General features: G+C 39.3%; 1 protein-coding gene across 1 annotated transcript; it reads left to right on the forward strand.

Annotated features, from left to right (window-relative positions):
- The first annotated feature begins 783 nt into the window (after window positions 1-783).
- On the forward strand, window positions 784-6,416 carry LOC115107983 (CLOCK-interacting pacemaker-like). Its single transcript, XM_029631817.2, has 3 exons — window positions 784-1,867; window positions 2,036-2,208; window positions 2,574-6,416. Exons 1-3 carry the CDS (start codon window positions 1,774-1,776, stop codon window positions 3,507-3,509), a joined length of 1,203 nt encoding a protein of 400 aa, XP_029487677.2. The 5' UTR covers window positions 784-1,773; the 3' UTR covers window positions 3,510-6,416.
- The last annotated feature ends 6,270 nt before the right edge of the window (window positions 6,417-12,686 follow it).

Here is a 12,686-nt window from a genome sequence, read left to right on the forward strand (position 1 = left end):
TGAAAACTAGTATGTCATGTAACAGCACACTATGGTCTCACATCACGGATTCCCCATACAGGCGAAATGCCAGGTTTCCACTCGTTACTACAAACATAAAGTCAAAATGAGCTATATCGTGAAAATTCATGAAAACAAAAATGTGCTTTATGGTCAGGGTTAGTCCTAAGGTTAGTAGGGTAAGGCATAAGGTTAGCAGTGCGGTTGGGTTTATGGTTACATTTCTAACAAATTGTAGAAATGGGCGGGGTTTTTGCCTTTGTATCTGTGGTAACTAGTGACGGCCGAAATGCCGGTACTGTGCAACCTAAGATGTTTATAACTAAACCAAGACAGACCACAGCCTGTCGTTTCAAACGGAAACAAATTAGACATAGTGAGAAGAACAAGCAAGGATGTGGCCAGAGCCGAGCACAAGCTAGTGAGATTATATTGGCTCGTTCTAGAACATATCTGCATATTTCCGTTAGGGGACGCCTCCTTTGTAAATTCTCCTTTGCACTCCTTTTAAACAACACAATTTGTATTATAAACGTTTTTTTAAATAAAGGCTAAATAAAGTATACTAAACTTAGTCCACTCTGTTCATAACAGATTTTAGTTTTGAAAACAGAAAACTGTATTGGGATCAAATGTTTCATCGATGAGAACATTTGCGGAAGGTCGGCCAAAATCCATCTCGTTCCATCTTCTCCCACCGCCAGCCAGAGGGCTTCCTCTCACTGCCGTATTTGGAAAGGCCAAGCGGATGCTTCACATTTATACATCCGGTGAAATATATGTGTCATTGTTCTATCTGTGGTACAACTCCCATAGTTCACTGTTGAACACAATTTCGTCAGATGGCAAACTGGTGAAATATAGTAGTGGGTGGGCTAGACAGCACACAACAAATGCTTAGAACACGACTATACAGCCACAAACTTCCAAATATGGATAGGTGAGGTACACAGACTTTAGACGAGAAGATCGTGTCCCATCCGGTTTCTCACTGCCGGGAGAACATTGTTGATCATTCGGAATATTATCTACTCACTCACTCCCTGTGGTGTTGCTGCACCGTCTCGATCAAGAAGATTGCATCGCATCACATCGGATTCTCCTGGAATTCCTCGCTGCATGTGCGCTAGCTGGCAGGAGTGTACCAGAAGCCTAGCCCCGTGTATATGTGTACTACCTTGCCGACTAACGTTACACACTCACACCAGACCGACAGACTGTGGCGGAGAGACTGCGAGCGGACGATAGACCACAAGTTAGGATTGAGCAAGGACACGAAGTTGGGTACATTTGTATTGTTTCAATCATGTCTATGCATTGTTCTGTATTGTAATCGTTGCTAGCTAATACGTCCAAAGGAAAGATGTAACTAGATACGTTGCATTCAGACATGCTAACGTAGTTGGTATAGCTAGCTAGTGGTCTGTGACAATCAAGTAGCCAACGTTAGTTAGCTAATTTCAAAATCCAGAAATTGGAGTAGCTAGCAGTTATGCTAAAACTGCAGCTAGCTACTGAACTATAATCCTAGCAGGAGGGACACAGAAACGGCTAGATTCTAACAGAATGGAAAGCGTATTGCACCCCTAGAACAGTATTGCACCCCTACAACACGGAAGGAGTTGCAATAGATATGTAGTAACGAACCATATAATAATGCAGATTTTTTTTTTTGGGGGGGGGGGGGTGCATCCCAGGTTTCCTATCCATTCTACTACACTGATGTGGGTATAGTAGTCTGAGTGACTGACAAGACCATTGAAAAGAAACAAGATGAGTAGTACCAAGAGGAAAGCAGAAGGGCAATCTAGGACCAGGAAGTTTGGAAGCTCCAGAACAGACTCTGAGAGAGACTCAGGCTTCTCAGGTTAGTCCCTCACTGAGTCCCTTCGTTCTGATCTTTAGCTTTGAAGGGTGCTTTCTACTATACTTCCCTTTGTTGATTCCCAACTGTCTTCCCCCACCATATCATTGAAGTTGTCTTTATTTTTCTTGTCCCGAAAACACTGAATCGATCTTCTCCTTCCCTCCACAGATGCCAGCACCATAGACCTGACAGATTCTGAGGACTCATCTCGCACTGTGTCCAAGAGAGAGGCCCAGCACCCTCCATCCGGGTCGGGGTCTCATCCCTCACAGCTAGCTGTGTTGGGGGGGTCCTACTCCAACATGTCCCCCATGATCATGAAAAATGTCCTCCTAAAACAGGTATGTTAGAAATGTCCCACTAAACCATCAGTGAAGTTGTAGCTATTCATGATTTCTTGGAGTGTCTGATTTTATTTGTATTACTTTGATGGTTAATTATTATTTTATTTTTTTCAAATCATTTTCTGGGTGTAAGAACATTCTGTCTTTGCATTTTCCACCTTCTTTTATCCTAATCATGGATTATTAATCTGTGTATTGGGACTGGTTTCTATGTAGCCTTCTATAATATCTATAGTATTGTTCATGGGCTAGTCTGTATTGTGATTGACTGTGTCCTCTGTCTTGAGCCTTTTGGTACTCTCTTATAGTATTGTTCATGAACTAATCTTTCTGTTTTGTGTCTGTGTCCTCTCTCTCTCCAGCCTGGGAACAACTATCCCTCTCAGAAGCCATGGGGGTTCAGCCCAGCTGTGGAGATGGTCCAGCAGCCTCAGGTGGTCTTCGTCCAGCCCGTTGTCTCCCCTGTGGTCTCCCACTGCACCATATCCAACCCTAAGGAGGCCACTTCCAAACGCCGGCGCCCCAAGAAGAATCTTCCCATCCTCAGGTCCTACCCGAAGATCGCCCCTCACCCTGGAGACAGTTCGAGTTCCTCCGGGGGAGTAAGCTCTTGTTATTTCCCCGCTTCATCCCCCTCTGCCTCTAGCCACCGGGAACACCATCACAACCACAGAAACAAACAGCAGAGGCACCAGTCTAGAAGTTCTAGCTGTGGTTCTTCTGGTTCCAGCACCCCCAGTCTCCCTCCTCCCTCTAGCTCCCTGTCCCCCTCTCCCCAGCATAGGCTCACCCCCTCCCTCACAGACTCCAGTGCTTGCAGCAGTCCTGCAAGATCCTCTCTCGCCGTCAGTAGATCAGAGTTCTCCCCAGCCCCATCCTCTGCCTTAACCGTAACGCCTTCAGACACCCTCACCTCTGAGGTCCCCGAGAAAACCAAGACCCTCTCCCTCCCACAACCCACCGTCACCACAACCAACGACAACAGCTGCCACGATGACAGCAACCACGACGACAATAGCGATGACCATGACATAAAGCGCAAACGTTTCTGCAACACGTACAACATCCTATCCAAGTCTGGCCTGCTGGAGATCACCCTGAGTACCAAGGACCTGATTCGTCAGAACCGCAGGACCCAGGTAGACCTGGACCGGCTCAAGGAGCACACCAACCTCTTCCTGCAGGCCCTGCAGACCGGAGATACCAGCATCTGGAGCAAGCTGCAGACCAGCCTCCAGGAAGAGCAGGAAGAGAAGGGCAGTGGGCAGCAGAGCAGCTTAAAGGCAGATACAGATTAGATCTGAACTAAGTAAAAGCAGGGTTTCATCTGTTAGACTGGGCAGAGACTGAGTTGAAGTGGGGGAGGCTGAGGCAGCTAGACTGGCATTACTATGCCCACAATTATCACACAGACATATAATCTGACCTACATACTAGCAGTAGTCTCTACTAAATACCTGCCTGCCTTACCCAGGCCCGGTTGGATAGGAGGCTCCTGTACATTATGAAATCGCTCTATTCTCCATAAACTGCACTACTGTGATTCTAGTGCACTACTTTGATTCTAGTGAGTCTACACACCCTTTTTACAGCCTTAAAATTAAATCAATTTTCTTTCCCTACCGATCTACTCCACATTTTCATATTAAAAGAAAATGTATAGAACATTTTCCAAATGAATAAGAAAAAAACAAAGATGTCTTGACTGCGTATGTCTTCACATCCCAGAGTTAATACCTGGTGGAAGCACCTTTGGCAGCCATTACAGCTGGGAATAATTTTGAATAAGTTTCCTCTAACTTTGTAAAACAGAGGGCAATATATATCCATTGTTTTTGTCAAAATACTCTACATTTGGTTGGGAATCATTGATGGACACCAATATTCAAGCATTGTCTCTGGTTTTCAAGCCAATTTAAACAGGAAGGAGACTGGACCATTCAGGAACATTCAACACCTCTTGGAAAGCCATTCTGGGGGGCAGTGCTAGCTGTGTGCAACTAGAGATTCTGGTTCGAGTCCAGGCTCTGTCCCACCCGGCCATGACCGGGAGACCCATGGGACGGCGCACAATTGGCCCAGCATCGTCCGGGTTAGGGGACGGTTTGGCTGGCAGGGGTTTCCTTGTCCCATCTGGCACTAGCGACTCCTGCACCTGGCCCGCACGCTGACACGGTAGCCAGTTGTATGGGGTTTCCTCAGACACATTGGTGCAACTGGCTTCCGGGTTAAGTGGGCATTGTGTCAAGAAGCAGTGTGGCTTGGTTGAGTTGTGTTTCGGAGGACGCACGGCTCCCGACTCCGTACGGGAGTTGCAGCGATGAGACAAGACTGTAACTACCAATTGAATACCACAAAATTGGGGAGAAAAAGAGATTATGAAGAAGACATTCTTCGACATTAACATTTGTTTAATTGTCCAGCGGAAAAAATAAAACTCCCAAGCGTAGGTTTTCAGAAGACTGCGGCGGGTTTCCCTCTAACTTTTTACCTGAGCTTTGCTCCTTTAATATTTATTTTGATCCTGACAAACTCCCTAGTCCCTGTCGGTGACAAGCATACCCATAACATGATGCTGCCAAAAAGTTTATTTTTATATTTATTTGCTGTGTTGTCTTGCAGTCTTGTTCAACGTCCTTGTTGCAAACAGAATGGATGATTTGAAGTGGATTTTTAACACAGGCTTCCTTCTTTTCAATTTGTCATACAGGCCAGTAATGTGGAATGAATGCAAATGTTGTTGATCTTCTGTATTTTCAAGTATTGTGGTGGCAGCATCATGTTATGGATGTGCTTGTCATGCTGGGTATCTCTGAGATAAGCCATATGGGGATGTTTTACTGAAATCTGTAAGTGTCCACCAACTGACACTTTAACCAGTTATAGGTATGACTTGAAATGGGGCATGCTGAGTAAAATAGGCCTATTTTGAGGAAAGCTTGCGTGGTATGGCTAGCGAGAATGCTAGAATGGGTACCTGAACTGAACCCAACAAACAAACAACAATTAAAATGTATGGTCTAAATTTAAAATGAAGATCTTTATTGATATGCTTTACAAGAGTCAGTAGGTTTCCACTGTAAAATGTCGAAGAAGAATGGAAAGCAGGCAACACAGAATACTTTTTTCCTCTTTGTGAATTCATGGACCTCTGGACAAGGAAAGACGGTGCTTTACCTAAAGACTCCTTCAGGACTCCATTGAGGATTCTGTTCATCAAAGCATTTTTTTTAAACAACAAAGACTGACGTAAGATAATTTCCAAGGCCTTATCAAAAAGCTGAACTTTATTTAAAACCTTGTATTGTATTTGCATGGGAAGTTACTCCCAAGTAAGACTAAGTTGGCACAATTTATCATGAGGTTTAAGTTATTTTTAAACCTGCGATTGTGTTTTTGTAATAGACCAAGCATCATATCTCCCTGTCCTATGTTACTTTCATGGCCTTATTTAGACAATTGATTATGTGGTGTTCAATTATTTTATTTTTCAAATAAGGAGTTCTCCATAAGAAGACAGACTGTCAGACGTACAGTAGCCCTTAGTGAGATATCTTGTTATTTTGTCCTGCAAAGCATCGGAGTGCCTCGAAGTTGTTACAAGTGCAAAGAAGGTGATATAATTTGTGCTTTACTGCCTAAAATGCAAATAACAGTACATGTTATCTTCAGTGTAAGTAGTAATAGGCCTCGGGGAAGCCATTTTAAAACGTGAGCTTCCTGAATTTCTCATCTATAAGAACTGCATAAAACCTGTATGTGCTTGTTACCACAGTTCAAATAGGTTTAAAAAAAACTGTAAAAGTTTGTCTTATATTTAAATGTTGGCAGCTGTTTTTCTATCATTGTTAACCTGCCTCCTATTCGCAAGGACATAAATGAAATGTAATTATATTAATATTATAAGCTCAATGTTTTAATAGCACAGCCGTAGTAGCTTGTGATTGATAACAAAATGAGAAAATAACGCTTAACAGATTCTGTACCACTGTTTTGTATAAACTATGTAAAAGCTGCAGAAAAATAAATTGATCATGATGTTGACTTCCTAAAACACGTTTTTTTTTTGCAGCTATGCAAATCAGGATAGTTTAATTGAATGATGGTTAGTAAATGCAGTATCTGTGTTTGTTGCTCAAGTGAACTTTTTTTTGTTCATTTTTTAGAAGATACATTGCTTGCTTAATAAACGCTATTTCCAAGAACGTGGTCTCTGTCTGTGGTGATGAAGCACGATAATATCTAAGTCAATATAATTGAGCAGAGTAGATGGAGGAGATCACACACACTGCTGACTCCTTTATATGTTATATTGCAACAACATAAGTAACTCATGATCATGATCGAGGAAACCAAGTGAACAGACCATTGACAGTAAAATAAAACATACTGACAGATTATTGGAATCTGTGTGGGTAGCTAGACAGGTAGGATGATAGTGAAGGTGAACAGGTGGTCAGGTCACGGGTCAGGTGACTGAAAGGAATGGAAGAGACTGAGGCAGGAATTCCTTTAACCAGAAAGTGGTATATTTACTGGGTAGTTTGTCTGTGCTGTATAACAAAGGAAACAGAATAACATGTATCCAATCAAATTCATAATCACAAAAGTCAAATAATAACAATCATTCTCATTAACATAATTAGTTAATTCAGCAATTCAGACCAATAGGAATGATGATTGAGTCATTTAGGATCATAACCATTTATTCATAATCATGAGAATGATAATGCAAATAAATCGAACCAGTTATCAATTATTCAATCAGTAATCTCAATTAGTTTGATATCAGGATTCATCAATTCGGCAAATAATAATTACGTTTCAAATGTCATCCTTCCAGGTTTGTCTTCATATGTACATGTAATTTCGTTACATTCTAACCATACGTCAATGGCATAATTGGCCTGTGATGATCTGTAGGGCAGTGATCATTGTTCATTGTCATTGTAAATAAGATTTTGTTCTTAACTGACTTGCCTAATTAAATAAAGGTTTAAAAAAAAAAATTAAACAGTAGGTTTGAAGCGTGCGCTCCAAGCAGTGCTCCGCAGCCATTTCCACCTGACCCAATTAAAGCGCACTGGGCCAGCAAGTGGCCATGAACTAAAGGACGATTCCACCAACTCCATGGACCTTTTCTACACTAACAATCCAGAGAGAGGATCGGATGTGTTTTACCAAAGATTTGTGATAACTAACCCAAGAAAACCACAGCCTGTCGTTTCCAAATGGGAACAAATGAGCCGTAGTGGGCAGAACAAGCCAGGAGGGGACCCAGAACAAAGCACAAGCTAGCAAGATCCTATTGGCGTGTTCTAGCATGCATTTGAATATTTCCGTTAGGGAACGCCTACTCTGTGAAGTGGGCGTGTCGGCCAAAATCCTTTTCACTCAATCTTCCCCCACTGCCGGCCTCTGGGTTTCCTCTCATCACCATATGTGGTAGTGAGTAGAACCCCCAACCGGATTATTCACACTTACATATCCGGTGAAATATCTGGCTCATTGTTCGATCTGTGGTTTTACTCACTTTTACACACTTTCAACACTACAAGCATGGCACAAGAGGGGAAAGTCCATACTTACATACGAAGGCTGAACTTCTTTCAAAAAGTAATTTACATTTATTTTAGAGCTGACCCAGACAGTAGAAAGGTTAAAAACTGTATTCTGCCTTTGTTGAGATAAAAGTAAAGATGGAGAGTAGTCTCTTCCTCTCTGTTTTTATACATTTAACTAATCAGTGTGGCATCGGAAAGACTGCCTCAGTTCCTACCCTGTCACACATACTGTATGATCAGTTAATAAATACACATCAAATTCATTGCTTTGACAAGACTGTGAGTCGATGCTGCAGTGCAGCCTTGGCAAGGCATCGAGACCTAATCTTTTTGATTCATGTCGTTGTATTTGTTTTAAAAAATAAGCAATTCGCGGTGGCAGCTGCATCCCACAAAAAAGTAAAAAAGAAAGCAGACGAACAAATTTAACAGGCACTTTTCTCCTGAACATTTTGAATTATACTGACTTCTACTGGCGAAGGGAGTGATAGTACAGTATTTAGAACAGCTCTTCGAAAAGCAGCCTTTTTATTAGATTTTTTAATGTTTTTTATTCAAAATACAGATCAACAATTTACATTAATTCTTACATCATACAAAACAGAATGCAGGTATTAAGAAAATACTAAAACAAACTATAAATATTTAAAAAATTAAACATAAACATTTCTAGTGCAATTGGTAATTGGTAAAAAAAATCTTATTGTAATGATTTTGGAAAATGTTATTCTTGTTATTATTTCACTAGGGTTAATGTTTTATAAAATAGTTCAATTCAATATAAAAAAAAGTGTAATTTTGGTATAGAATTATGGAATTTTTGTTTTTGTATAAAGTATTTGGCAACAAGATTTGTTTTAAATCACAATAATTTCAATGGTCTTGTTATAATTGCAATAGTAACATATTATATCTTTCATGTCAAAAACATGGGTAGTGTTCATAATGGTAAATAAGTATTTTGCAAGGTTTTCACAAAATTCTGACACAAATTTACATTCAAAGAACAAGTGAGACAGATTCTCACTTTCCTTTTCACAAAAAAACGCAGATATCATCAATAGCCACACATTTGGATATCATAGAATTACATGGATATATCTTATGTCAAATTTTAATGTGCACTTCCTTAACTTTGTTTGGTAAACAATATTTGTAAGGCCTTAACCAGGAATAAGCATGTTCCATAAAAATGTTCCTCTAGGTGTAAGTTGGTTGTGTGAATGAAGAATTTGTCTTAAATATTTATTACAACAAGATTTCTCAAGTAAGCCCACGCCTTCCAATCTGAGTTCTGGATAAACTTTGTGATCATTACCAAAGCTAAGATGAGTTTTCTTTAGTGTAGTTAGACCACTGGGAACGGCTTTGATCACGTAAATAAACTCTCTGAAAGTTATTGGAAACTCTTTCAATGTTATAAATTGTTCATATGTGAGAATATTACCCTTGTTGTTGAAAACATCAAGAACAAAATCAATATTCCTCTCATGCCAGCTGGAGTAGAACAATGAATTACTCCTTATAGTTATGTCTGAATTATTCCACAAAAGAGCTTTATGTGGGGAAAAATTGTGCAGGAAACATATTTTCCAGGCCATTAAAGCTTGTTGGTGAAACCTAGCCAATTTAGCGGGTAATCTTTCAAGAATATAATTACATTTCAGTAAAAACTGAAGACCTCCCAACTTATGAAACACATTATTTGGAATGAAATACCATATTGAATCAGTACTGATCAAACATCTTTTCAACCAGTTGATCTTGAAAGTGTTATTTATGTCAACAAAATCCAACACTTCCAGACCGCCTTCAGCCCTTTTATTACAAAGGACTGACTTTTTAAGTTTGTGAGACAAATTTTTCCAGATGAAGTCAAGAAAGGTCTTATTGATCTCTTTACAAGTAGCAGGATTTACACATAACGATAATGAGGGGTACACAAAACAAGACAGTCCCTCTGCCTTGGACAAAAGTACTCTCCCAAGTGTAGAAAGATCTCTTTGTAGCAAATTATTAAATATAGTTTTGGTTGTCTTAATTTTAGGAGAGAATTTCAAATGTTGTCTGACTAAGTGTTTTTTTGACAGATGTATTCTTAAATATTTAACACAGTCCTTTACAGGAATATTTTCTATTTCTTTATCATCAGAGTCAAATAAACATTTGATTTCACATTTAGAAACATTCAGCATTAATCCTGATGCAATAGAAAATGCAGTTACAGCATTAAGGGCATGGGCGACCTGGTCTTTGTCTCTTAAGAAAAGAGTAGTATCATCAGCCAGTTGGGACATTTAGATTTCTTTGTTAAAAATGGTTAAGCCATACAAATGTGCATTATTCTGAATATCTAGAAATAGAAGTTCCACAACCAAAATGAATAAAATGGTGAAATTGGGCATTGTCACGTTCTGACCTTAATTTCCTTTGTTTTGTATTTATTTAGTATGGTCAGGGCGTGAGTTGGGTGGGTTGTCTATGTTTGTTTTTCTAGGTTTTGGGAATTTCAATGTTTCGGCCTAGTATGGTTCTCAATCAGAGGCAGGTGTCATTAGTTGTCTCTGATTGAGAATCATACTTAGGTAGCCTGGGTTTCACTGTGTGTTTGTGGGTGATTGTTTCCGTGTCTGTGTTTGTTCGCCACACGGTACTGTTTCGGTTTTGTTCACGTTTATTGTTTTGTATTCATTGAGTGTTCAGTTCATGTTTTTAAATAAACAACCATGGACACTTACCATGCCGCATCTTGGTCCGATCCTTGCTACACCTCCTCTTCAGACGAAGAGGAGGAAAACCCTTACAGGCATCCCTGTCATACACTTCTGTTGATACTGAATATTTTGGAAGTATTAAGGTTTAGTAACACAGAACTATTTATATCTTTGGAAAACATGCAAATTACTTTGATAAAATTTTCACCGAATCCAAAAAGTTTGAGACCTAAAGAGAAATGTATGTTTGATTATGTCAAAGGCTTTACAGAAGTCCAAAAATAAGACAACCACATCTGAATAATCTATAAGGTCCAAGACTAAACAAATGTTAGAGCTTATGTGACGGCCCTTCATAAATCCTGTTTGAGTCTCATTTATAATGGTATCTATTCCTTTCTTTAATCTTTTGGCATAAACCAGAGCAATCAATTTGTAATCAATATTTAATAAAGTAATTGGTCTCCAATTGTCAATGAGAGAAGGGTCTTTATCGGGCTTCGGAATCAAATGAAATAAGGCCCTGTTTCATAGTGGAGACCATTTCCCCACTTTTAATGCAATCTTGAAACATTAAAAATCAGGCCTTCTAGTATCTCCCAAAACTGTCTATAGAATTCAACTGACAGGCCATCAGGGCCAGGTGATTTCCCTTTTTTCATTGAATTCAGAGCCTCTAATTTCTTCAATTGACACAGGTGAATCGCAAACTGAGTGGAAATCATCCTCAATTACAGAAACATAATTCTGAATGTGGCAAATGTAGCTTTCACAACCATCTTCCTGAAATTGAGAGCTGTAAAGGTTTTCATAAAAGGAATTGACAAATGATGATATTGTAATGGGATCTTTGCATAAAACATTGTTCATTTTAAGTGCAGTTACAGATGTTATTTTGTAGTTTCTCTTTTCAAGTGGAAGAAAGAAACTCGTGTTTCTTTCTCCCTCTTCAATCCATTTTGCTCTTGACCTTACAAAGGCACCCTTTGCAATATGTGTGTAAAGCTGTTCTAATACTAGTTGTAAAGACTTGAATACAGACTCCTCTTCTTCAGATAGATTATCTTTCTTTAGAAAACTGTCATGCTTGCTCATCTCTTTTTCTCTAAGGTTCTTTAAGTGCATCAGCTCTTCGCCCGTTTAATGGCTACCACTGACTTTATATTTGAAAAATTCCCATCTACTTCCATGACCCAAGTCATATCTTGCAAAAAATATATTTAGCTAACGATTTGATGTTTTCAATGAGAGTAGTATCTTTAAGAAGTGTGTTGTTTAATTTCCAATATCCTTTGGATTTTTTTAGTAGCTTGTAAACTCAGGGAAATCAAGTGATGATCAGAAAAGGGAGCCAACGGATGATCTACATCTATAACAAATTGTAACAAAAAGGGGGAAATTAGGAATGGTCATTTTGGTCATCTGTAATAACACCATCAATGTTTAACTTATGGATAGTGTTATTTTTAGAGTGAAATTTCTCAAGTCTAAAGAAATAGGATGAATTCTGTTCTCCCTCCTCAATCTATTTTTTCCTAGATCTAATAAAGGCTCCTTCTGCTTTTAATTTATATATATTATCCAGTTTATTTTGTAACTCAATTAGTTCCATCTTCTCCTCCCCCAAGTGGTCGGTTGGGGACCTCTGAGAAAGGGAAGTTATCTTAATGATCACCTTTTCCTCCTCAGCTCTTCTGGTCTTAGCAAGATTACTACCATATTTTCTAAGATATTTGGACACCTCAAATTTAAAGAGCTCCCAGTTCTTGCAATAAGATTTTTCTTCACAAGCCCTTTCCCAAAAGTGTGAGAGCAGATCTTTAACCTCAAATGTAACTATATCATTATTTAATAATGAGCTATTTAGCTTCCAGTAGGATGCTCTACCAAGGTTCGTATCAGGGGTAAATATTTTGATATCAATGTAAATAGCCTTATGGTCTGTGAGGGGTGTAGTACAAATATTTGTAGTAACACACTCACTAACAATACATTTGGATATAAGCCAAAAATCTATTCTGGATTGTCTGGAGCCTGTTTTGTTACTCCAAGTGAATGATCTTTCGGCCGGAAACCTCTCTCTCCATATATCAGTAAGATCAAACTTTTCCATAAAAAGTATTAAACCCAAATTCTGATTGGTTGGCCTACCTGGGGGCCATCTATCAGTTGAATTATCTATTGTAATGTTAAAGTC

This window comes from Oncorhynchus nerka, linkage group LG24 (assembly GCF_034236695.1).
Source record: "Oncorhynchus nerka isolate Pitt River linkage group LG24, Oner_Uvic_2.0, whole genome shotgun sequence".
NCBI lineage: Eukaryota > Metazoa > Chordata > Actinopteri > Salmoniformes > Salmonidae > Oncorhynchus > Oncorhynchus nerka.

Bases quoted from the DNA above. Each gene is read 5' to 3' on its own strand.
- LOC115107983 (XM_029631817.2), top strand. From the start codon at position 1,774: ATGAGTAGTACCAAGAGGAAAGCAGAAGGGCAATCTAGGACCAGGAAG. The intron at 1,868-2,035 runs GTTAGTCCCTCA...TTCCCTCCACAG, and splicing joins GAGAGACTCAGGCTTCTCAG to ATGCCAGCACCATAGACCTG. The intron at 2,209-2,573 runs GTATGTTAGAAA...CTCTCTCTCCAG, and splicing joins AAAATGTCCTCCTAAAACAG to CCTGGGAACAACTATCCCTC.